Consider the following 25,433-nt stretch of genomic DNA (forward strand, 5'->3'; position numbering starts at 1 on the left):
GATAGCCCATTTCCCCTCTCTTACTGAACTGTCACATTTATAAAATTCAATACTTTCATTTATTTTTGCTTGCATTTCTTGATTTTGTCTTATTCTATTCGTTTATTTCTGCATCTGAACTACTGGATTTTTAAAACTGAAATGTATTTGACATAACATTGTGTAAATTTAAGATGTACAGCACGTTCATTTGGTAAGTTTATATAGTGTAATATGATTGCCGTTATGGCAGTAGTTAACACTTCTATCATGTTACATAACTGTCATTTCTTTTTAGTGGCTGAACCACTGAATTTTAATTATTTTCTAGCTTTTAACATCTGGCAGTACAAACCTCACTACCTTTCCACTTCCAACTACTTATTTCTCTGATTTTTGTCGATTACTCTTGTATATTTAGTCTTGATATTGAAAAAAAAATTTTAAGACCAAGTTTCTAAAAAGAAAAATGTTTGGAGTTTTATTATGATTATATTAATTATTACTATATGACATATCCTAAGAATTCCTCTCCCTCTCCCAGACCAAAACATGTCTCTCTATTTACTTGAGTCTTATTTTATGTCTGTCGAGAGAGTGGGTGAGGCCTTCTAAGCAAAATAAAACAAGACCCAGAAATTATAAGGGAAAGTAACAGATATGAGTACACACAAAAAAAAAATCACCAAAGGAAAAAAATGGCAGAAGTTAAATTAAAAGACAAGTCAAACTGGAAAAATATTTGTTACACATGTCAGAAAAAACATGTCACTAGGGTAAAGCCAGGGATTTCTCATCCATCACCAAAATACCAAAACCCAATAGAAAAACTGACAACATGCAAAGCAATCCACGAAGAAAAGACTAAAAACAACCACAGCAACACAACCAATAGCATACTGTTGTTCACCTGTCAGCCTGGAAAGGAGTAAATTGCCTGACAATAGCCTGTTTGGCAAGAGGAGGGGAAAGGGCCTCTCTTACACTTTGGCAGGAGTGCGAATTTGTGCATTGCTTTGGAGAGTAATTTAGCAGTTTCCAACAAATGAATAAAAGACAGATTCTTGGATCTTAAAATTGCTCCTCTAAGAATTTATTCCACAAGGCACACTCCAGCGTGTCCAAAAAGGCACTTAAACAACGGTGTGATATTATCTGTAAAGGCCAAAGATGGAAAGCTCTTAAATGCCAAGCTATAGCGGTTTGGTAAAATGCTTTCTCATTCTTCCATAAAATAAAATACAATACAGTCTTGAAAAAGATTTAGTTGGTCTGTATGTGCTGAAATGTATTGTTACAGTAAAGAAAAGCTAGATGCAGAGGAGTGGGTTCTGATGCTCTCATTTGACATAATAAGGATACGTAAACATACACAGCTAAGCACAGGGATTGCACATGCAAGGGAACTGGAGAAGCACACAGAAACTATGAATGATGGTTACATCTTGCAAGGAGTTTGGGGGTCTGGTTTGTGAGGGAGATTTGCTCTTCATTTTTTTACCTTTATGTAGTATTTGGATTTTTTCTAACATACTTGCCTTATGTTTCAATAAATAAATAAAAGAGGATTAGATTAAAAACCTAAGAATGAATCTGAGATATGAATCATCAATGTTTGCAAACAGATAATATAGAATATCTCTCTCCGATCTCAATTGTAATTTGCAAAATTGGCCCAGTTATGAGTTTCTAAGTTTTGTGAAAATTTGAATTCCATCCCATTATGCTTTTGAATTTTGAGGGCAGGTGGCTTTAAACCCAGATGTGAGTGGAACTGCATGTCAGGGATCACTTTCAATTAAAAAAGAAAAGAGGTTTAGATTGATTAGCTAAGGTTAGATGAACTTTTACAGAGAAGGTAAGACTGATGTGGTGGGGAGAGGAAACAAGAAATGATGGGGGTAGATTTTGCTAATATTACACAGAAGGCTGAAACTTGCTCAGCCTTTGCTTTCTCTTTGTTCAACCTCTTATGGGAAATGCACTGTCAAACTATTTTCTGTTCCTTTTCTGTACCTGAGTATGACTTTTGTTTCAACCCTCTTTGGCATAAGAATTTTAATTATTTCCTTGACCTTTGGTCTAATCAAGGTTACAGTCAATTTCTTCTTGCTGGATCTTTCCGGATTCCCGGCTGCAAGGCTATCTGTGGGAGTCATACAGAAATAGGTTGTAATCTATTAACTGAACGATTGCTCATATATCCTTTGTGAGTCCTGGGAGTGCTGAGAGCTTTTTAGAATAGTCTGGAGATAATACCCTGGCCTTGTCCATGTTCATTTTTGAAACAAAGCAGATGTGGAATAATTAGTTGTTGGTTCCATATTTTTGGAAGACATGAGTAATTTTGTTTCCTGAAAGAATGCACAAAGCTGATGCATTTCCCCATAGCAGGAGGAGTGCAGTACAGGGATGTGCACAGGGTTTATGGGAATGGAGTGGAAGGAAACTGGGCAGGACTCAAACGATGAGGAGACATTCTCTAAGGGGGAAATGGTCACAGGACAGAATTAGAGAAGGCAGATAGGTATGGGGGACTGGAAAACAACTCTTAATTGAACAGGCCCGACACATGTGTGAGACACTCCCGGGGCCTCTGCACTGTCAGGGGATCTTGATGCGAGAGCCCTGGGGATATGACCCACTCCTTCCTGCTAAGTAACTCCCTTTGGAGGCACAGAGACCTGGCTCTCAGGTAAGGTCCCTCCACTCACCAGGTGGTGTCCATATGTAAATCGCTCACCCTTTGAGAGCCTCCATTTTCTCATCAGTGAAATGTAAATATTTAGCACCAGCTTCACAAAATCTTGTGCCTGGCACATAGCAGTTGCTCAGTAAATACACGTTCTCTTTATCCTTCCTGGATTCCTTTTGTCTAAGTACTGTTTATGAATCAGTTTAGTATTCAAAGTCTTCCACGTTTGAGCCCCTCATCTTATTCAACAAATGTAAACTACTAACGTTTCTGAATGTTTGACTGATTTTGATAATAGAAACAACTGACATTACTCTAGCAAGTTACTCCTTACACAGGCTTCTAGATCCTTTTACCATATGCACCCTGTGATGCAGCTGGGCTAGGATTAATACGGTCCCAATAGATGAATGTGGAAGTGGGGGCTGAGGAGCTAAGTAACAGGTAAGGTCATAGTGAGTGATGGGCATAGCCAAGCCTCAACCAGGTGCTCTGGCCTAAGCTGGTAACAGTCCCCTAAGCAGGTCATTAAACATCAAAGTCATGTCGTTCTCCCTTTCCCATATGTTCTTCCTTTTTGCCTTTGGAAACACATTCATTTTCAGGATTCATCTTAAGACTTTCATATACCAGGAATTTTTCCAACACCAGAGTGAAATGTGTGTGTGCGTGTGAGTGCGTGTGTGTGCATGCTAAATGTTCTGGCATTTTTGTAGGACACCCTTTGGAGGCTCTGGAATGCCTCTATAACGGTCCTTCCTTTGCATGGGAAGAAAATGTGGGCAACAGGCAGTGACCGTGTTCTTAAGCAAGGAAGAGTGGGTGTGTGTGTGTGTGGTGTGTGTGTGTGTGTGTGCCTCTTCCTAGAAGACAGGCTTGGCAGACTGCAGCAGAGGAAAGAAGAGAGACGTGTGATGTTTCTAGGTGCCCTGGGAGAAGTCCCTTTTTGTATAGAAATTATTTATGCTTCCCTTTATAGTGCTTTTGGAAGAATAGAAAGAAAAACCTATTTCCTGTATGAGATAAGAATTTTTTGATTGGGTGTGTCTACTGAGCCAGCCTCAAATGATATAAGAACTGTGCTTGGATGTCACTGTTGATCCCACAGTACAGTCCTCATAAAAGTAATAAAAGGCTTCAGACACTCCCCATCCCGTTTTGGGTGCTTGCTGGCTTACCCTGTGGAGGCGGCTTGGCTTTGGTAGCCGGAACCCCCATCTGCTTTTTGCACAATATAGGAGTCAAGTTGATCTGGTTCTGGACCATGAGGGTGATGTCCAGGTGTTCCTTGTTACCGATTTTGTAGAAATTAAAGGGATATTAAAGCTTCTTTGTCTTGACATTTCCATTTCCTTGTGAGGAAAAGAATCAAAGTGAGATCTGGCCTGTAGGGAAGTTTTCCCACGTTGGGAGGGTCCTGAACCACTGAGTGAGCTTTCTTGGGACCAGAAGACCTGGATGTCAGCTGCATTGATGGCAAAGTGCTCCAGTGCCCTGGTGCCAGAGCTGCATCTGGTGACAGTGATGGTGACACATGGCGAGTAAGAACCTTCTGTCTGGGGGAGGCGGAGTCGGGCATGCAGTGAAGGTGTGCGGGTCTGCATGCTGGGGAACAGAAGCTGAGAGCCTGTGAGGCTGGGCTGGAGGAGGCAGCTGACGTCCAGGTGGGGGTGTGGTAGGGGAGGTCTCACAGGGAAGGCTTGTACATAGAAAAGATTATTTCCCCAGAACATATAGGATAAAACTGCCTGTGCTGAGTTTTAACGTAGCACTTACCACAGAGTCTATAATGGGTTAAAGTCACAACCTGGGGGAGGGCATGGGTCTAGGGATGATTGAGGCCACTACTCTCATTGGACAGATGAGGAAAATTAGGCTCAAAAAGGAGGATCGGAAAGCCCAGCTTTCCTGCTCTGGCCACCATATGTCACTGGGAAGGAAACCCTCTGGGTCTGAGAGCGCTGACTAGAGTCAGTGGCTGTAGCTGGCCCAGGCCTAAGGTGGCCTCAGGCTTAAGTGGGAACCCTGGGGGCCGGTCAGCTCTGCTTGGGCTCTCCTCTGTGGAGCTGGCCACCCCAAGGGAAGCTGTGATTTGAGGGTCCCAGAAAGAGGGTGTGGCCAGAAGCACAGCAGAGAGGGTCATTGCGGGAACAGCTCCCTCCGATGGTGTCCAGAAGATGTGGAGGAGGCCGAGGTAAGGCCATTTGTGGAAGGCACCTTGAAGTTAAAAATAATTTCACGGAGCTTTAGATAATTTACAGGCAGGGAAAGTGAGTTGGAGAAGTCACCAAAAAATAGATTAATGATTCCATTATCAAATATCTTGGGTTTAGCTTTCTGGAAATCAGTGTTCTTCTCTTTAAAAATGACAGCTGGCCTTTTCTATGAACATCGCTGCCTCTGGCTCTCCCTCTGAAGTTAGAGTTATTTGGTGCCCTGTGAGCCTGTAAGATGTGTGGAGGGGTCTCTGCGGTTCATCAGGGAACTTGCAGAAGCAATCATCTGTTTTTTCCCACTGGTTGTGACATTCCATGGCTAAAGAGTTAGTGGACCCTTTAGTGTTCTCAGTCTTCCTAAAACCAGGAGAGGAATTCTTCCCAGACTGGAAGGTGCCCCAGAATGAGCTAGAAAGAAGATTCTTTTTTAGTCCTAATGCGGGCTTCAGAAAAAGAAAGATGGATGGCCAAGGTTACGTGTCACATAAATTGGACAGTGAGAGTATCTCATTCAGCATGAAAAATGAGTTGGAAATGGGGACCCTGGGCAAGCCAAGGAAGGACCTTTTGTTCTTCCTGGGAGCTTTGTCACCTTAAAAGGCCTTTAATCAACCAACTAGTCAGTCCATCAGATGTGGTGGCCTAGTAGTACTGTGGTTATTGCACATCAGTTTTTAATGAAATTCCATCAGTTTGAAGGAGGGATTTCTGGACAATACTGGACTAAATACTTCATCTCAAGAATCTCACCATCTAGGTAAGGAAATTGGGTGAAGACAAATGACATACATGTAAATGCAAACAACTAGATGTTTATCTGTGTGCTCTGACTGTGAATGCAGTTTGAATGGAGAGAAAGGTGACATTTCTGTGGTCTGGGGTCACCAGGGACAATTTCTTGGACTAAGTTGCACTTGAGTCAGACCTTGAGGATGGTGTTAGTTTCAGCTAGACCAAGGGGAAAAGTCTCTTTCTGTAAAAAACTGTATCCCACAGACACAATGGGCCCACTTCTGTCCCCACTTTCCAGCCACTGCACCCCAGGGAATACCAGCATCACCAGAGATCACTACTGCCCAGTGCCAGCTGGGGTGTGCCCCTCATTACCCTGCCAGAGCCATCTGAAAGCCGCTGAATCAGTTCAAGAGATAAAAGTGATACCACTAAGCCCAGCTCTGCCCTTTGTTAGAAGCAGCCCAGAGTTGGATGACACACCATAAATACAGAGTTCTCTGTGAAGAAATTGCTAACTTTCTGGTGAATCTTGAGATTATAACTAGCTTGCAAGGGGAAATTATTTTTCTCATTTATGTTGACTGGGAATTAGAGCTTTCCAAGGTCTCTTTACTACTTCCTTATCCTGTCACATAGAATTTAACAATTATATAGTGGAATCACCCAAATTTCCTAGGAGATGCTTTCTTTGAAGCCACAAACATCATAGAGAAAAGCAGAGAGCTAGAAACTCCCTCCTCCAGCCCTGAATACCAGAGGATACATTTTTTTTTCCTGGACAGTTTTCCCAAAGAAAAGCAAGCAGACTAGGGACTGTTAGTCTTTAATTTGGCAGGAGGGGGAATGGCTGGGGAGTCCTGCATTCTGAGGTTTGTAGGTGCTTCAAGTAAAAGGTTGTAGGTAAGAAGGGAGAGGGAGAGAACAGGGGTGATCAGGGTGGGGCTTCTAAAGGCTTGTAAGAATAAGGCTAACGCCAGCCTGACTATTGCAATAAGGTGATAGGCCACTCTGGCAGCCCTCCAACAGATCAATGTCGCTTCAGCACAGAGGTGAGGCCAGGTGCCGTGCAGATGAACCTCTGCTACTTGCTGACTCCCAGCGGGCCTGGAGGGGTGGGTGTAGCTAACCCTTTCCTCCACCTCACCCCTACTCCATGCAGATGAAGGAGGAAGGACTCCAGTTGCTGGGGAGCTGGGTCTGTGGAGGGGCTGAACCTGTCCTCAGACCAGCCCAGGGAGCAGCACACACAGTAATGGGTTGGCCTGGGATTTGGCAGCGTATCTTGTGAGGAGCGGTGTCCACATCAGACCAGCGCCCTCCTGTGGCAGTTTTAAAATTCGACCCCCAAGTCTGTGACATTTCTCCCATGGAGAAATGTGGTCTTTGAGCCCTCACCTTGCTCTGGGTGGGTTTTGACTGTTCCTACCCATAGAACATGGCAGAAGGGAAGTCGTGTCACTTTCAAGGCTGAATGACAAAGGGCTTCCACCTGGTCCTCTTGGAACGCTCACTCTTGGGACACTCCCTCTAGATGAAGCCACACGGAGAGGCCTCGTGCAGGTGCTTCAGTTGACAGATTCACTGAGGTCATCCAAGTGCTGACCGACACCAGTTGTGTGTTTGGAGAAGCTCAGCAGGGACAAGACATCTCCACGGGTGCTCTGTCTGTCTGAGCTCCTGAGCTGCAGAGTCTGAGAGCATCGTAAAGTAGTTGTTGTTTTATGTCACTGACTGTGGGACATTTGTCACGTAGCACTAGATAACTCGCACACAATCCAGACGTTTTGGTTACTGTATGCCTAGGCCTTGTCTACCATGCTCACCCAAAGGTGGATGAAGAGAAAAAGAAAGTGCACTGTGTGTCCTGAGAGGAGAGTCTGGGGCATCGTGGAAATTAGGCATTGCCTTGATAATTAGAGGGAGGTTTATCCATTAGATTAGAAAAGAAAAAAAAGTAGGAGAAAAACACTTCCATTAACTTCAGAAAAACCAAGAATAAAATGCATAAAAAACAAATCTTATGAGCACCCTGGCATTAAAATTAGGAAAAACAATTCTCTACAAAAGCTGGGCTAGTTTTTGTCCTCCCTCTGCCATAGGTCATCTATATGTAATAAGAATGCAAGAAGAGATTTTCACATATGCACAAGCCCAGAAAGTTTTTCTTCTACAAACCCTCTCCAAAGCCTTTGTGGCCCGCTGATGGACAAGTCACGGGAAACCTCCATGAGAAGCTGAAGTGTGGGAGAGCAGGCTCAGCAATACAGGTAAACGTCAGAGTCTTCCTGGGGTCTCCTCTAGCCCTCCCCTCTCCTCTTGAGTCTGAGTTTGCTCATTTTACCTCCTCAGTGTCCCTTACTTCCACGTCTTCCCGCTTCCCCCTCCCTGCCATGTTCCAAGCTGACCTACCCCTCTTCTACTCCTCAAGTTGGGGAAGAGAGTAACACAGAAGCATGACCTGATCGCTCTGCAGCTTAGAATGGCTCCCAGGCTCCCTTCCCAGCCCCTGTGGTACTCCCCTCTCCAGGGGGCTGTGTTCAGACCCACTGGTTCTGCAGAGGCCTGCCCTCTCTGATCTCCTGTCCCATCCCACACAGCCCATGACAGGCCCCACTCTTCCAGGGCACTGGGGGCAGGTGGTCATGCATCTGAGGTCACAGCTGTTACCTCTCCAGCCCCTGAGCATGAGAAGGTGGCACACTCTCAGGTAGGCTCATCATTCTGGCCTTAATATGCCAGGTGGGCAGTGTGTGTTCAGTCAGTGTCGTTGAAGGAAGAATAATGAGCTTCAGCTTCAGTTGAAGTTGTCTGCCATGCTTCCCTCTTCCCGCTACCCCGTGATGCCTCCATGGGCCTGTGTCTCGCTGGTCTTTGTGAGTTCTTTGTATGTACGAGCTCTGCACAGGGTGAGTGAGTTGATGCTATGGAATGAAGCAAACTTAGTTCTGGCTGGCATTTTGGGGATGAACAGAAGGTCACATCTTGACCTCATCCTTCAATTAGAAGGTCACCATCTACAGGAAATTTTCTCTAATTTCCCAGGCAAGCACAGATCCTTCCTGCTTTTAAAAGACCACAGTATAACATTGCTCCCCACATTGTTTTTTAGTGTTAATTTATGTCTCATTTCACCTAAGTTGGGAGCATTTTAAGGGACCAGAATTGAGTTTGATCCATCCTGTGCACAACAGCATGAGGTATTGTTGGGAGAGATGGGTGAATGCGGTTAGGATGCGGGATTAGAGAAGGATATGGGAGGAGATGCTTCCAAGGGTGGGAACCACAGCGGCCCAGATCAGGCCCTGTCTGCCTGGCCAGAGGCTGCTCACCTGTGCACCTCCTGACCCCGGCCTGGGCCACCTTTGGAAGCTTGTTTGAACTCCGGTTTCAGAAACATGCTCCTTCACTTCTGGGTATTGCACATAGAGAAACTAATAAAATCTGGGAAAGCGGTAAAGAGTCATCCAGGCAGGCATGTGGGGTTGGCGTGTTTCAGGGGATATTGTGTGACCTTTTCCACCTGCCTTTGGAAGAGAGGGTGTAGGTTTGTCAACAGAGCCCAAACTTAACCTTCAGAGGAGCCCACCATCCGCTCCCACCAGTGCATGTGTCCCAGCACATTGTGGCTCCCCATCCCGTGTGCACAGCGAGGGGGGAAGGTGACACTGGGGGCAGTGGCTTCTCTGGAGAGACAGATGTCAGCCGGGGCAGCACTGCCTCCGTGGTGCAGCCTGCAGGCCAGGGAGCTGGCAGTGCACTCTGCCCTAGGACAGAGGCTTCCCCAGTTCAATCAGCACTTTGTTAAATCCCGAGGGACACAGGCACAGAGCCGGTTACTTGTGGAAGGATCCCTTGTGCTCCAGAAGGCTGCCAAAATTGCTGTGAATGCTCTCATAGAGGCAGGTTCAAAGGCCCAGGAGCACAGAAAGGAGGAATCTCTTCCCTCTGATGAAAGGAGTTAGAGGTGGAGGAGGACTCATGGAGAAGAAGGCACATGAATTAGACCTTAGAGGATGCACATGACTTTGGGAGTCTAGAAGGAAAGAGAGGGAAGAAAAGACAATGACCTGAGCGAAGGCGGAAGAGTCCAGGGGTGCTTGTATGTTGGCAACAGAGGGTGCTGAGGAGCTGGTAGGAGCTGACTCTGGGGCTGTGGCAGATTATTTAGGGTATTGAGAGCTGCTTAAGGACTCTGGACTTTCCCCTGTGAGTCAGACAGGAGAGACTGAAGATGTTCTACTTCAGTAGACGGCAGGTAGATGGCACCTCTACCTGCTGCATCAGAGACAGGAGACACGGTGATGAGTTAATGTGTTAGGGTGGTCCTGGGGCAAGGCCCCGGACAGGAGAGGTGGGCTCCAGAGCATGATGGAGCAGAGAGAAGCGAGGGGAGAAATTGCCACAGCTCCTCCTTTCATCAGATGACTGATGGAATTTCTACAACTTTATCTTACTTAAGAAGTCTGAATCTTTCAGGATTAGAACCAATATTTTTGTATTTTTTTAATCTGCTTTTGTGCCTTGTGTACAGACACTAAAACATGAATCTAGCTGTGCTCGGGAAAGATTTGTCCAAAGGGAAAATAGTTCTGTGACTTGCAAAATTGATGAATTTGGACTGAAATCACTGCGTTGCTGCTCTGCGAGTTCTATAAATGCTAAAAGAAGGCAGTTGAGAATAGTAATAAAAGCATGGGCTCTGGAGCCAGCCCACCAGGGTTCAAATTCCAGCTTTGCCGCTTAGCAGCTGTGTGACTTTGGGCAATTATTTAACCTCTCTGTACTTCAGCTCTCACATTGTAAAAAGTGACATAATAGTATCTAGCTCCTAGGGTTGTTTCAGTGATGAGAACTGGACCCAATCAGCACTATATAGAAGTTAGCTTTTACTTTTTTGCTCTTGATGGCAGAATTCAAACAATTTGGTATTAGGAAAAGCAGGGGAAAAAAACTTAGGGGAGGTTGAGAGGAAAATAATTTAATGATAAATCCAGGCAAAAAGCCTATGTATAAAATTAAACATGAAAAAAATGCCTGGCTAGTAAAAAGTGTACTGTTTCTGGCAGAAGCATTATTTTCCATTGTAAATACTATGGTTATTAAGTCCTCATGCGATTTTTGGCATCTTTTCTTTTTTTTTTGGAGGATATTTTCAGTAGTTTTATTTCCTTCTCACTACCCTTCTATGACTTCATAATGCTATTTGGGGGAAATTATGGGAGCTAAGAGACCTTAATAGAGAATACTAAATGCATAATCTCAGAGTGTCTTAACAGTGTTGTCACTGGTGTTCTCAGAATGCTGTTTCTGGTGTGCTTTCTCCACATATATAGGGTGTGACATTTTCCAAGAAATGTATTATATTTTAGAATGTTATAAAGAAAGAGTCACAGACTTGGATTTTATTAAAAATATATTGATATATTACAGTTTGAATTTTCTTTTTCTAATTTTATTTGCTAACTCTGTCTTTCATGACAAAGAAGTTTTAGCACATCGTAAGAATATCTTGTATATTTGGAACTGCTAAGAATAACTGTGACAAAAGTACAGAGCATTATTTCTATGATTTTATTTAAAAAACCTTTCTCTAATATCACTCTGGATATGCTCTCATCTGACTATGGAAGAATTAAGGTTAACATCTGAGACTGAAAATTCACTTTACTATAAAATTTGTCTATTTTTACTTGCTTTAAAGGAAAAAGACTCAAATTGAACAGATATATGATTTCCACATATCTAGACATTTGACATTATTATGCAAAGTGAATTTTGTAACTGATTTAAGTTGCTTTACTCACATATTTAAAACTGTGTGGACATGTTCTTTGATTCACATCCTACCCATTAGAAATTTTAAAGGGCAACAGAAGCAACAATTTTTCTCAAACAAGCACTATTCTGAAAGTTTGGTTCCAAATGCCATCATATGTCTGTTTTTTCACCCATATGTTCTGGTTCATTTGCTTCAAAGGAAACATTTTAATTTGTTTTGGTTTTCTTTTGATGGCTTTCTACCTGCCAAGAACAACCCTCTAGTATATTTTCCTGTGGTTCACTTTTCTGCATAAGTAGCAATAGTCTTAAATTACTGGGCAACATTCATCTCCTTCTGCGAGCTTAGAGAGAGGCAGCTCCAGGGGACAGTGGGGCGTTGAGCCACCCTAGACCTTATTTTGTATGTTGTCCAGGAAATTATCGGAAGAAACTTGTTTTGAAGCTGATTTAAGATCTCACGGGTTCCCTATTATTATGTAACACTTATAAAGAGCTGAGACCCATGTGGTTCAGTCCCAGAGCAGTGTTGTGACACTGTGTTCAAATGAACACAGTCCAGCTACCAACAGTTATTTCAAAATAGTTCAAGTTCTTTATTTATATTTCTCAAAAAGAAGAAAAAGGAGGAGGAGGGGGACGAGGGAGGAAGAGGAGAAAGAGGGGGAGGAGAAGCAGGAGAAGAGGAGGAAGAAGTCACAGAGCTGGAACCCCTTTTGTTTCTCAGGTTGCCTCAGGTTGGTTAGCCGTTTGAAAACCTCTGTTTAACCCCACCCAACTCCAGCCCCCTCCAAAATATCCCTTTCTTCCCTGAGTGTTAATTCATTATTCCAGGTGCTGAGTTAATGAAGTTGCAAAGAATCTACCTGGCAGAAAAGAAGCTTCTTGGAGGAGGGAGCTGAGTGGGAGAGGCAGACACCTCCTTTATGAGCAGGCAGAGGGAAGGCTGGAATGACATTTATTAATATGAGAGAGAATTCTAGACACCTTTGAAAGTCTAGATTTTGCTTTTTCTCCTTCTAACAATGTTGTGCTTATTAATAACTGCAGAGAGCCCTTTCCAGCATGTTAGAATGGGCCTGGGCTGTTTCCATGGGATGCTTTCTTAGCAACTGGAAACCAGCCCATCCCAGCAATACTCTTCAGGAATGTTCCCTACCTCTTACCACTCATGTTTTTTCTTACTGAGAAGCTTCCCCTCAGTAATATTTATAGATGATTCTTCCTGGCAGTGTTAAAGAATTTCGCTGTTGCTTTCTAACTGTATAGCTATAGGGAGCTTATAGCTGCTGGGGGAGCTCACCTACTTTGCGAGGAAGAAAAGAAAAGAAGAGAAAATATGTAGTAACTGATATTGGTAAAACCAACAAGCAAATAAACAAACAAAGAAATTCTGGGGGCCAGGAAAGCCCCAAGGGAGGAGAAGTGGCACAGAGCCTGTAACATAAACCTGTGTTCATCAGGGGTCTTTATTCCTCATTCTCACGGCATCCCCTTCTCTGAGTTGGTGTGTCTGGGTCAGGGTGAGGCATCAGGACTTACCGTCCAGGTGGTCATTCTGAACACAGAGGAAGGTCTTTGGAAGCCAGTGTGAAAAACAGGAGCACTTCTCCGATAAATCCCTACTCTTTCCACTGCGCACGTGTCAGTTGTGCAGGGCGTACTGTGCCCAGATCCCTGGCTCTGGTTACCTTTGGTGAGCGCCTTCTTACCCAGAGCTTGGCTGACCTGCTGAGCACGGATGTTATTCTCCAGGTTCTGTTTCATTTAATATAGTGCTGATAGCTAAGTGGCCCTAATCTTCAGCAAATGCAGGCACAGAGAGATTTATATTCGTTGCTGAAGGTGACACAATTCCTGGGCTCCAAATCCAGGAGTCTGGCACTGGTGTCTGGGCTGCTGACTACTCGCTGTATCACACTAAAACAAACGGGGCTAACCCGGTGCTGAGCTGCAGGAAGATGGCACTGCCCCCTGCAGTCTTCTGGCCCATCATCACAGTTGGCCAGTACCATAGATGTCACCATGGCATTGTCACTAAGAGGCTGCTTGAATGTGGCACATCAGTGCATCTTCTTAGACCTCTTTCACTAACTCTTTGCTCTTATGTGCCCATTCCAATTTAAGTAAAAATCTAGGAGTTCTCGATTGTTCCAAGGAGAGGAAGGATTGAGTGAACAGCAGCATTCATTTTGAAGCAGGCCTGAGAGCTGTAGTGTGTCTCCTGGGCTAGCTCTGCCACTGGGACTTTGGGACCAAACAGTAGGCAGGGTTAGGGACTGCAGATGGGGCTTCATTGTAAGTGAAACTTGTAATTTGGTTGCATTTTCTAGTAAAACAAACGACTGCACAAGAGTGATTTAAAAAGTTGCAAATACAGCACTTCCCCATCTTATCAGAAATATTCTCACCACAGGACACTAAGTTGATTCTGTAAAATGTGAATATTACCCACCTTGCAAATTCTTTTCTGTTATTTTTTACGATTAGAATTACTGTAGTATGTGTAAAGTGCTTAGTACAGTACCTGGCAGAGAGTTGATAATAAATAATAGCTATTATAAAAAGCACATAATTTATCTAGCATATACCCCCCCCCATTGTATGTACATTGTATGGTTGATCAGTTGGAAATTCTTCACTTGAAACAGATTATAAAGAATTTTAATCAACACAAACCATAATAAACCTTAAAACTCCAGAATTTAAGTAAAGGCTTGTTTTTTTCATGTGTTGTCATACAAATATCACCCTTCACAAGGTTTTCAAATCAAAAAAGGAAAACTGGGGTCTTCTTGCTTGGGTCCACAAGGTTTTCCCCAGGCGTGAGGTCACCTCCTAACTCATCCCAGCCCTCTTAGCTTCTAGATATTTCACTGCTCCAGTATCTTCTCCCAACTCTTGCTACTTGTTCAGACTCTGAAAGATTAGCCACATCCCAACCTTGGTCTCTCTGGGAAAAGAACTTTTTTTTTTTTCTTCCCAGAATTGCTTCATTTTCTTTCCCTTTGACTCTTCCCAAAGGACTATTTACTCACTGAGTAATAGAATGTTCTTTCACATTGTCCTCAATTAAACCCTGACCAATTCATCCTTAGAAGTGACCAATTTAATCATCTAAGGACCAATGTATTAGAAACGGAGTTGCTAGAAATAGTCATTTATGATTCCTATTGCAAATGCAAACCAGTGTTTGGAATGTGGTATCAGATTGTTGCCCAAGATATATTTTTCTCCTAGTATTTGCCTAAGAATGGAAGACTTTTCAGTTAGGAGTCAGACTTGCTCCACTCCACTACTTTCCAACATAGGAAGGAAGGAAAGGACGGAAGCAAGCAAGCAAGAAAGAAGAGGAAGGGAAGCACACAAAAAGGAAAGAAGAAAGAAGGAAGGAAGAAGGAAGGAAGGAAAGAAGCATGAAGGAAGGAAAAAAGGAGCTCTATGGCAAAACCCAGTAATGAGATCTCCATTTCTGGAAGTTCGACTGACTAGATAACTGAAAAAACCATACCAGTACAGAACATCTAAAAATACTGGATAAAATGTTAAAAAATTTAAATGCATGGTTAAACACATGTGAAAATAAGGAACATCCTTAGAGGTCAGAAATGATATGGAGGTTCAAAGCTAGAAAGGTGACCAAACTCCATCCAGTTTTTCCCTGGGAGTGGGGTGGGAATTAACCCTTATAAAGGGTAGAACCTAGAGCTTGGCTTTTTATAGGCTTCACAGTGGGACAAAAGAGAAAGCCTGGTGTCTAATCAAGGTTCCGTGGCAACTAGAGAGCTTCACATAAAGCTGGGATTTGGAAAGATGACAACTTCAATGGATAATCCTAGGAAATACCCATTCCCTACAGCAGCACTCTTAAATAGAACTCTATCAACTGGGTTGATAGAAATGCTCTGTATCTATAGCTATGTGTGGGAATTAAACCCTTGAATGTTACTAGTGTGACAGAAGAACTAAGTTATAAATTTTATTTGTAACTTTAAATGATTACAAATTTAAATAGTTAGTGACTACCGCGTTGAACAATCCAGCTCTAGAGTCCAGAGCAGGGATGTGCAAACTACAGCCTGAAGGCCAAATCCAGCTTGCCACCTGATTTTCTAAAGTTTTATTGGAACATAGAGTAGGGGAAGGAAAAAACCCTTTCCTCTATCCTCTTATATTCAGTGACCGGGTCTTGTGAATTAAATTGGCAAAACACAAATTAACAGGAGAAAAAGTTTTATTATGCATGCACATAGGAGCTTCACAGAAAAGAAGTTAAAACCCAAAGAGATGATAGACCTGGGGGCTTATATACCATTTCAACAAAGGGCAACAAATTGTGGAGAAGTGACAAGACAAAGAAAAAGGGGCTTATGTTTCAAGGGGGTGGCAAATTGTGGGGAGGTAAACATACAGGGAAATTAATGGAAGATAAATGTTATTTTAATAAGGTTTGTTTGTGCAGACTCAAGTTGGTGCCATCCAGTGGTAAGAGTCATCAATTCTTCCTGGGACAGGAGAGGGGATGGGGGACATCTTCACAAAAGGAAATGTATGCCCTGCTCTTGGGCAGAAAGGGGAAGTGTAGGGAGTTCCCCCTGCATTTGCCATTTCTCAGTTCCCTTCAGCTCAAAATAATCCATATGCCAAAGTGGCATAGTTTGGATGGTATATTGTCATTCCCTTCAACAGCCACACCCATTTGTTAATGTATTGTCTATGGCTGTTTTGCAAAAGAAGAGCAGGGTTGAGTAGTTGCAATGGGAACCATATGGACAACAGAGCAGAACATATTTCCTCTCTGATCCTCTACAGGAAAAGGTTACTGACCCCTGGTCTCGAGTAATAGAGTTGAGATAGTTACTTGCCTGATTTAGTCTTGCTTCTGAGTAGAGGGAGAGATAAAGGAAAAAAAAATCTATCCTTAGATTCAGAAAGCTCAGAAAAACTGTGGCAGTATTTTAAAAAATCCTCACTGAGAAACATAATAGGAAAAGTCCAGAACTTCAAAGAAAAAGAAAAGATCTTACATGCTGAGAGAGAGAGAGAGCAAGCAAGAGAGCAAAATACCACCATATTTCTTCAAATCTAAAAGGAACATTTTCTTAACAATTTAAGGTATTCACATTTGTAACCTGTAGACCTATAGATTAGAAAACATTTTGTCATAGTTGAATTGGCAGTATTTTTTTCCTCAGTAGTAAATAGAAAAGTGGTATATCCAACAACTGGTTCTATATTGGCTGTGATGAAATATGGCACCTATGATGGAATGACAACTAGACAGAGAGCTGATTTCTCACCTGCAACAGCAGACAATGATGGCAGGACTTTTCTAGAAGCCAAGCACTGTCCTAAGTGGTTTAAAAATTTCAGCTTATTTAATCTGCACAAAACCTTATGAGGTAAGTTTTATTACTGTTAGGTTTATAAGCTATAAAGGTTTATTACTTTATAGAAAAGAAGACCTAAAGCAGAGTCAAGACTGAGATTCAGATAGAATGGCTTTAGACCCAGTGGTCTTAGCAGCTATATGTTAATGTCTTAGTGAAAAAGAAGAGACAGGAAAATCAAAGAACTGAGATAAAATTTTATACCCAGTGGAGTTATTTTTCAAGAATAAAGGCAAAACCAAGGAGATGCTTCTATAAGATACATTTCAGGAAGAAGGAAAATGATCTCATAAGGAAGGTTGTGATGCAAGAAGAAATAGAGAACAAAGAACGTAGTAAAAATGAGTGAAAATGTAAACAACATAAGCTCTGTTGATAATGTCCAGTTTGTAGTGTTTAAAGAGAACAAAGGAAACCTAAAATAGTGTCAAAAAACAAACAAGCTGGGAATTCAGTGAGCAGATTTAAAACATTCTGAGTTCCTTTAATGATTTGGGAGAAGGATAAAGATGCTGATATACTCTAAATTGTTTTCAGTTAGATAAATCTATAAAGATTTAAAGAATAACAATTCAAGTGTGTACAAATTAACTACAAAACTTCCAAATTGATTCCCTCTTGTGAGAGCACTGGAATCACAATTAACTATGGAACAATCATCGACAGGAAGACATTGGAACTCACCAAAAAAGATACCCCACAGACAAAGGAGAAGCCACAATGAGACAGTAGGAGGGGCGCAATCACAATAAAATCAAATCCCATAACTGCTGGGTGGGTGACTCACAAACTGGAGAACACTTATACCACAGAAGTCCACCCACTGGAGTAAAGGTTCTGAGCCCCATGTCAGGCTTCCCAACCTGGGGGTCCGGCAATGGGAGGAGGAATTCCTAGAGAATCAGACTTTGAAGGCTAGCAGGATTTGATTGCAGGACTTCCACAGGACTGGGGGAAACAGAGACTCCACGCTTGGAGGGCACACACAAAGTTGTGTGCACATCGGGACCCAGGGGAAGGAGCAGTGACCCCATAGGAGACTGAACCAGACCTATGTGCTAGTGTTGGAGGGTCTCCTGCAGAGGCGGGGCATGGCTGTGGCTCACTGTGGGAACAAGGACACTGGCAGCAGAAGTTCTGGGAAGTACTCCTTGGCGTGAGCTCTCCCAGAGTCCTCCATTAGACCCACCAAAGAGCCCAGGTAGGCTCCAGTCTTGGGTTGCCTCAGGCCAAACAATCAGCAGGGAGGGAACCCAGCCCCACCCATCAGCAGACAAGTGGATTAAAGTTTTACTGAGCTCTGCCCACCAGAGCAACAGCCAGCTGTACCGACCACCAGTCCCTCCCATCAGGAAACTGACACAAGCCTCTTAGATAGCCTCATCCACCAGAGGGCAGACAGCAGAAACAAGAAGAACTACAATCCTGCAGCCTGTGGAACAAAAACCACATTCACAGAAAGATAGACAAGATGAAAAGGCAGCGGGCTATGTACCAGATGAAGGAACAAAATAAAGCCCCAGAAAATCAACTAAATGAAGTGGAGATAGGCAACCTTCCAGAATAAGAATTCAGAATAATGATAGTAAAGATGATCCAGGACCTCCGAAAAAGAATGGAGGCAAAGATCGAGAAGATGCAAGAAATGTTTAACAAAGACCGAGAAATAAAAGAACAGACAAACAGAGATGAACAATACAATAACTGAAATGAAAAATACACTAGAAGGAATCGATAGCAGAATAAGTGAGGCAGAAGAACAGATAAATGAACCAGAAGACAGAATGGTGGAATTCACTGCTGTGGAACAGAATAAAGAAAAAAGAATGAAAAGAAATGAAGACAGCCTAAGAGCCCTCTGGGACAACATTAAATGCAGCAATGTTTACATTATAGGGGTCCCAGAAGGAGAAGAGAGAGAGAAAGGACCCAAGAAAATATTTGAAGAGATTATAGTCGAAAAATTCCCTAATATGGGAAAGAAAATAGCCACCCAAGTCCAGGAAGTGCAGAGAGTCCCATACAGGATAAATCCAAGGAGAAACACACAGAAACACTTAGTAATCAAATTGGCAAAAATTAAAGACAAAGAAAAATTATTGAAATCAGCAAGGGAAAAACAACAAATAACATACAAGGGAACTCCCATAAGGTTAACAGCTGATTTCTCAGCAGAAACTCTACAAGCCAGAAGAGAGTGGCATGATATACTTAAAGTGATGAAAGGGAAGAACCTATGACCAAGATTATTCTACCCAGCAAGGATCTCATTCAGATTCGATGGAGAAATCAAAAGCTTTACAGACAGGCAAAAGCTAAGAGAATTCAGCACCACCAAACCAGCTCTACAACAAATGCTAAAGGAACTTCTCTAAGTGGGAAACAAAAGAGAAGAAAAGAACCTACAAAAGCAAACCCCAGATAATTAAGAAAATGGTAATTGGAACATACATATCGATAATTACCTTAAATGTGAATGGGTTAAATGCTCCAGCCCAAAGACACAGGCTTGCTGAATGGATACAAAAACAAGACTCATATATATGCTGTCTACAAGAGACCCACTTCCGACCTAGGGACACATACAGGCTGAGAGTGAGGGGATGGAAAAAGATATTCCATGCAATTGGAAATCAAAAGAAAGCTGGAGTAGCAATACTCATATCAGATAAAATAGACTTTAAAATAAAGAATGTTAGAAGAGACAAGGACACTACATAATGATCAAGGGATCAATCGAGGAAGAAGATATAATAATTATAAATGTTTATGCACCCAACATAGGAGCACCTCAATACATAAGGCAACTGCTAACAGCTTTAAAACAGGAAATCGACAGTAACACAATAATAGTGGGGGATTTTAACACCTCACGTACACCAATGGACAGATCATCCAAACAGAAAATTAATAAGGAAACAGAAGCTTTAAATGACACAATAGACCAGATAGATTTAATTGATATTTATTGGACATTCCATCCAAAAACATTGATATTTATTGGACATTCCATCCAAAAACATCCAAAAGTTTTTGGACATTCCATCCAAAAACTTTCTTCTCAAGTGCGCACGGAACATTCTCCAGGAAAGCTCACATCTTGGGTCACAAATCAAGCCTCAGTACATTTAAGAAAATTGAAATCATATCAAGCATCTTTTCTGACCACCATGCTATGAGATTAAAAATGAATTACAGGGAAAAAAACGTAAAAAACACAAACACATGGAGGCTAAACAATACGTTACTAAAAAACCAAGAAATCACTGAAGAAATCAAAGAGGAAATCAAAAAATACCTAGAGACAAATGACAATGAAAACACGATGATCCAAAACCTATGGGATGCAGCAAAAGCAGTTCTAAGAGGGAATATTATAGCTCTACAAGCCAACCTCAAGAAACAAGAAACATCTCAAATAAACAATCTAACCTTACACCTAAAGGAACTAGAGAAAGAAGAAGAAACAAAACCCAGTTAGCGGAAGAAAAGAAATCATAAAGATCAGAGCAGAAATAAATGAAATAGAAACAAAGAAAACAATAGCAAAGATCAATAAAACTAAAAGCTGGTTTTTTGAGTAGATAAACAAAATTGATAAACCATTAATCAGACTCATCAAGAAAAAGAGGGAGAGGACTCAAATCACTAAAATTAGAAATGAAAAAGGAGAAGTTACAACAGGCACCGCAGAAATACAAAGCATCCTGTGAGACTACTACAAGCAACTCTATGCCAATAAAATGGACGACTTGGAGAAATGGACAAATTCTTAGAAAGGTATAATCTTCCAAGACTGAACCAGGAAGAAATAGAAAATATGAACAGACCAATCACAAGTAATGAAATTGAAACTGTGATTAAAAATCTTCCAACAAACAAAATTCCAGGACCAGATGGCTTTATAGGTGAATTCTATCAAATATTCAGAGAAGAGCGAACACCCATCCTTCTCAAACTCTTCCAAAAAATTGCAGAGGAAGGAACACTCCCAAACTCATTCTATGAGGCCACCATCACCCTGATACCAAAACCAGACAAAGATACTACAAAAAAAGAAAATTACGGACCAATATCACTGATGAATATAGATGCAAAAATCCTCAACAAAATACTAGCAAACAGAATCCAACAGCACACCAAAAGGATCATACACCATGATCAAGTGGGATTTATCCTAGGAATTCAAGGATTCTTCAGTATATGCAAATCAATCAATATGATACACCATATTAACAAATTGAAGAATAAAAAACATATGATCATCTCAATAGATGTAGAAAAAGCTTTTGACAAAATTCAATACCATTTATGACAAGTCTCTCCAGAAAGTGGGCATAGAGGGAAGCTACCTCAACATAATAAAGGCCATATACGACAAACCCACAGCAAACATCATTCTCAGTGGTGAAAAACTGAAAGCATTTCCTCTAAGATCAGGAACAAGACAAGGATGTCCACTCTCACCACTATTATTCAACATAGTTTTGGAAGTCCTAGCCATGGCAATCAGAGAAGAAAAAGAAATAAAAGGAATACAAATTGGAAAAGAAGAAGTAAAAGTGTCACTGTTTGTAGATGACATGATACTATACATAGAGAATCCTAAAGATGCCACCAGAAAACTACGTGAGCTAATCAATGAATTTGGTAAAGTTGCAGGATACAAAATTAAGGCACAGATATCTCTTGCATTCCTATACACTAATGATGAAAAATCTGAAAGAGAAATTAAGGAAACACTCCCATTTACCATTGCAACAAAAAGAATAATATACCTAGGAATAAACCTACCTTGGGAGACAAAAGACCTGTATGCAGAAAAGTATAAGACACTGATGAAAGAAATTAAAGATGATACCAACAGATGGAGAGATATACCATGTTCTTGGATTGGAAGAATAAACATTGTGAAAATGACTATGCTAGCCAATGCAATCTAGAGATTCAATGCAATCCCTATCAAATTGCCAATGGCATTTTTTACAGAACTAGAACAAAAAGTGTTAAAAGTTGCATGGAGACATAAAAGACCCTGAATTGGCAAAGCGGTCTTGAGGGAGAAAAACGGAGCTGGAGGAATCAGACTCCCTGCTGTCAGACTATACTACAAAGCTACAGTAATCAAGACAATATGGTAATGGCACAGAAACAGAAATATAGATCAATGGAACAAGATAGAAAGCCCAGAGATAAACGCACACACCTATGGTCAGCTAATTTATGACAAAGGAGGCAAGAATATACAATGGAATAAAGACAGTCTTTTCAATATGTGGTGCTGGGAAAACTGGACAGCTACATGTAAAAGAATGAAATTAGAACACTCTCTAACACCATACACAAAAATAAACTCAAAATGGATTAGAGAACTAAATGTAAGACCATACACTATAACACTCTTAGAGGGAATCCTAGGAAGAACACTCCTTGACATAAATCACAGCAAAATCTTTTTTGATCCACCTCCTAGAAAAAATGGAAATAAAACCAAAAATAAACAAATGGGACCTAATGAAACTTAAAAGGTTTTGAAAAACAAAGGAAACTACAAACAAGATGAAAGGACAACTGCCAGAATGGGAGAAAGTATTTGCAAATGAATCAACGGACAAACGCTTAATCTCCAAAATATATAAACAGCTCATGCAGCTCAATATTAAAAAAAGCAAAGAACCCAATCCATAAATGGGCAGAAGACCTAAATAGACATTTCTCCAAAGAAGACATACAGATGGCCAAGAAGCACATGAAAAGCTGCTCAACATCACTAATTATTAGAGAAATGCAAATCAAAACTACAATGAGGTATCAACTCACACCAGTTAGAATGGGCATCATCAGAAAATCTAGAAAGAACAAATGCTGGAGAGGGTGTGGAGGAAAGGGAACCCTCTTGCACTGTTGGTGGGAATATAAATTGATACAGCCACTATGGCAAACAGTATGGAGGTTCCTTAAAGAACTAAAAATAGAATTACCATATGACCCAGCAATCCCACTACTTGGCACATACCCAGAGAAAACCATAATTCAAAAAGACACATGCACCCCAATGTTCATTGCAGCAGTATTTACAATAGCCAGGACATGGAAGCAACCTAAATGCCTGACAGACGAATGGATAAAGAAGATGTGGCACATATATACAATGGAATATTACTCAGCCATAAAAAGGAACAAACTGGGTCATTTGTAGAGATGTGGTTGGATCCAGAGACTCTCATACAGAGTGAAGTAAGTCAGAAAGTGAAAAACAAATGTCGTATATTAAAGCATATATGTGGAACCTAGAAAAATCGTATAGATGAACTGGTTTGCAGGGCAGAAATAGAGACATAGATGTAGAGAACAAACGTATTGACACCAAGGGGGAGAAGTGGTGGGGTTGTGGTGGTGTGGTGAATTGGGAGATTGTGATTGCCATGTATACACTAATATGTATAAAATAGATAACTAATAAGAACCTGCTGTGTAAAAACATAAAGAAAAGAAAAGAAAAAGAAAATTAAAGAGATTAGGAGTCTGTACATATGGGGGGGGGCAGGAAGTATATGGGAAATCTCTGTACCTTCTCCTCAGTTTTTCTGTGAACCTAAAACTGCTCTAAAAAATCAAGTGTTCTAAAAAAAAAATGAAGCAATTAAACTCACATCTAAACAGTGCTTTACAAAAATTATTGAGTGCTTCCTGAATATAAAACAGCTAAACCAGTTGCTATTTTATAGCTTTATGTGATTTTGATGGGATTTAGTTGTGAAATTAAGATGTCAGAATCTCACTTATCTGTATGAAGTATTACCTTGCCATTTGAGAATAAAACAATTTACAATCTCCAAAAAAAAAAATTAAAAAACCCAGAAAACTTCCAAATAGGTATATGGAAAAATGAAATGAGAAATTAAAAACAAACAACAAATCCCTCTACTAGTCTGAAAGAAGGAAAATAAAGAAAAAGACAAAAAGCACAAAAATAATACAGTAGAAATAAATACATCTATAATCATAATAAAAATAAATGGTGCGTTTTCTTTATTTTAAAAGAAAACTCATGTTAGACTTGAGAAAACAAAATCTAGCCATAAAATCATTATGAGAGACCCACCTAAAACATAAGGACACTAAAAGTTTGAAAAACAACGGTGGGAAAATATACCAGGCGTATCGTAACTAAAAGAGAGCTGGTCTAGTTGCAATAGTAACCTATGAAAGATTTTAAGGAAAAATGCATTACTGGAGAAAAACAGGATAACTATTGATAAAATATTCACTTTCCAGGAAGATATAATATTTTAAACCCGGGTTCACCTAATAAATCATTATTATACAGACCATATTCTGAGTCTACCGTGTAATTAAATCAGAACTTAAAACCCAAAAAATATTTAATAAAATAATCATCTGTTCGGTAGTTTTAAAAACATACTTCTAAATGATTCATGGGACAAAGAAGAAGTCATAATGGAAATTCTTTAGAACTGAAAAATAAATAAGATTCTATATATCAAAACTTGTATGTTACAGCTAAACTAACATTTAGAAGGAAATTTATAGCTTTAAATGCTTATATTAAAATGAAAAGGGTAAAAATAGACTTTTTTAGCCAATAGGAGAAAATAAATACTAAACACAAGAGTAGAATTAGTGAAGTAAAAAAGATATGACAAATGTGATAAACAACATCAAATTTGTTCTTTTGGAAAGTCTGAAAAAATGATGAAGCTCTGGTAAGATAGAATAAGAAAAGAGAGAAGGCACTAAAAACAAATCAATACCAGGAGTGAAAGAAGACACAGTCACAGAAAGAACTGAGATTTAAAATATGCTAAAATAGAATGTAATGAACAACTTTACAATAATATATCTGAATCAGGTGAAGTGAAAATATTTACAGAAAACAAAAATTACCAAAACTGACCCGAGAAGAAATAATAAACTTGAATCAACCTGTGTCCATGAAGAGCATGAATTCTTAGTTAAAAAAAAAAAAATCTGTCCTTGAGGAAAATACAAGACCCAGTTAATTTTATAAGCAGTTTGACTGAATGCTCAGGGAATTGAAAATTTTAATCTTACATAAAGACTTTGAGAGGTTCACAATAAAAGTAGAACACTAATTAAGAGGTATAAAAATTGGAATGGAAGAATTGTAAATATGATTATTTGCAGGTATACTGTTGTCTGTATGTTAAATATTACAGAATACATGGTGAAATTATTAGAATTAATAAGAGAGCTTAGCAAAGATATTGGATATAAAATCCATATACAAAAGCCATTTGTATTTCTGTACACCAAAAATAGCATTAGTCATTATTATTAATACAATAAATTTGAAATTTACCAGCATAGTGGTTAATGGCATGAACTCAGGTTCAAATTCCCTCTTCATTATTTCTAGTTATGTGACTTTTGTCAAGTTATTTAACCTCTCAGTGCCCTAGTCTCTTTATCTGTAAAATGGGATAATAAGATAATAATCATACCTACCTGATGTGTTTGTTAAAGGAATAATACAAAATGCTGAGACCAGTACTTGGCTCGTAGTAATTGGTTTGTAACATTAACGTGAAGGGCAAGATTTAAAAACTTCTAGAAGAACACATATAGAAGAAAATCTTTATGACTCCCAGGGTTTGG

The 25,433-nt window shown here is 40.5% G+C and overlaps 1 protein-coding gene across 5 annotated transcripts in view; it reads left to right on the forward strand.

Moving 5' to 3' along the window:
* The window catches only part of LOC307175636 (uncharacterized protein), a gene marked incomplete at its 5' end in the record, with an annotated part of 505,492 nt that overhangs the window by 221,749 nt on the left and 258,310 nt on the right, over positions 1 to 25,433 (forward strand). For 2 of the 5 annotated variants that reach the window (XM_079900937.1, XM_079900939.1), the window contains one exon: positions 7,725 to 7,892. The exons of the other annotated variants lie outside the window; for them this stretch is intronic. Coding sequence is in view for 1 of the 2 variants with exons in the window: in XM_079900939.1 (XP_079757065.1) it covers positions 7,767 to 7,892 (126 nt within the window). The remainder of the gene's footprint in view (positions 1 to 7,724; positions 7,893 to 25,433) is intronic. 5 annotated transcript variants of the gene reach the window in all.

This window comes from Stenella coeruleoalba, assembly GCF_951394435.1.
Source record: "Stenella coeruleoalba genome assembly, chromosome: 16".
NCBI lineage: Eukaryota > Metazoa > Chordata > Mammalia > Artiodactyla > Delphinidae > Stenella > Stenella coeruleoalba.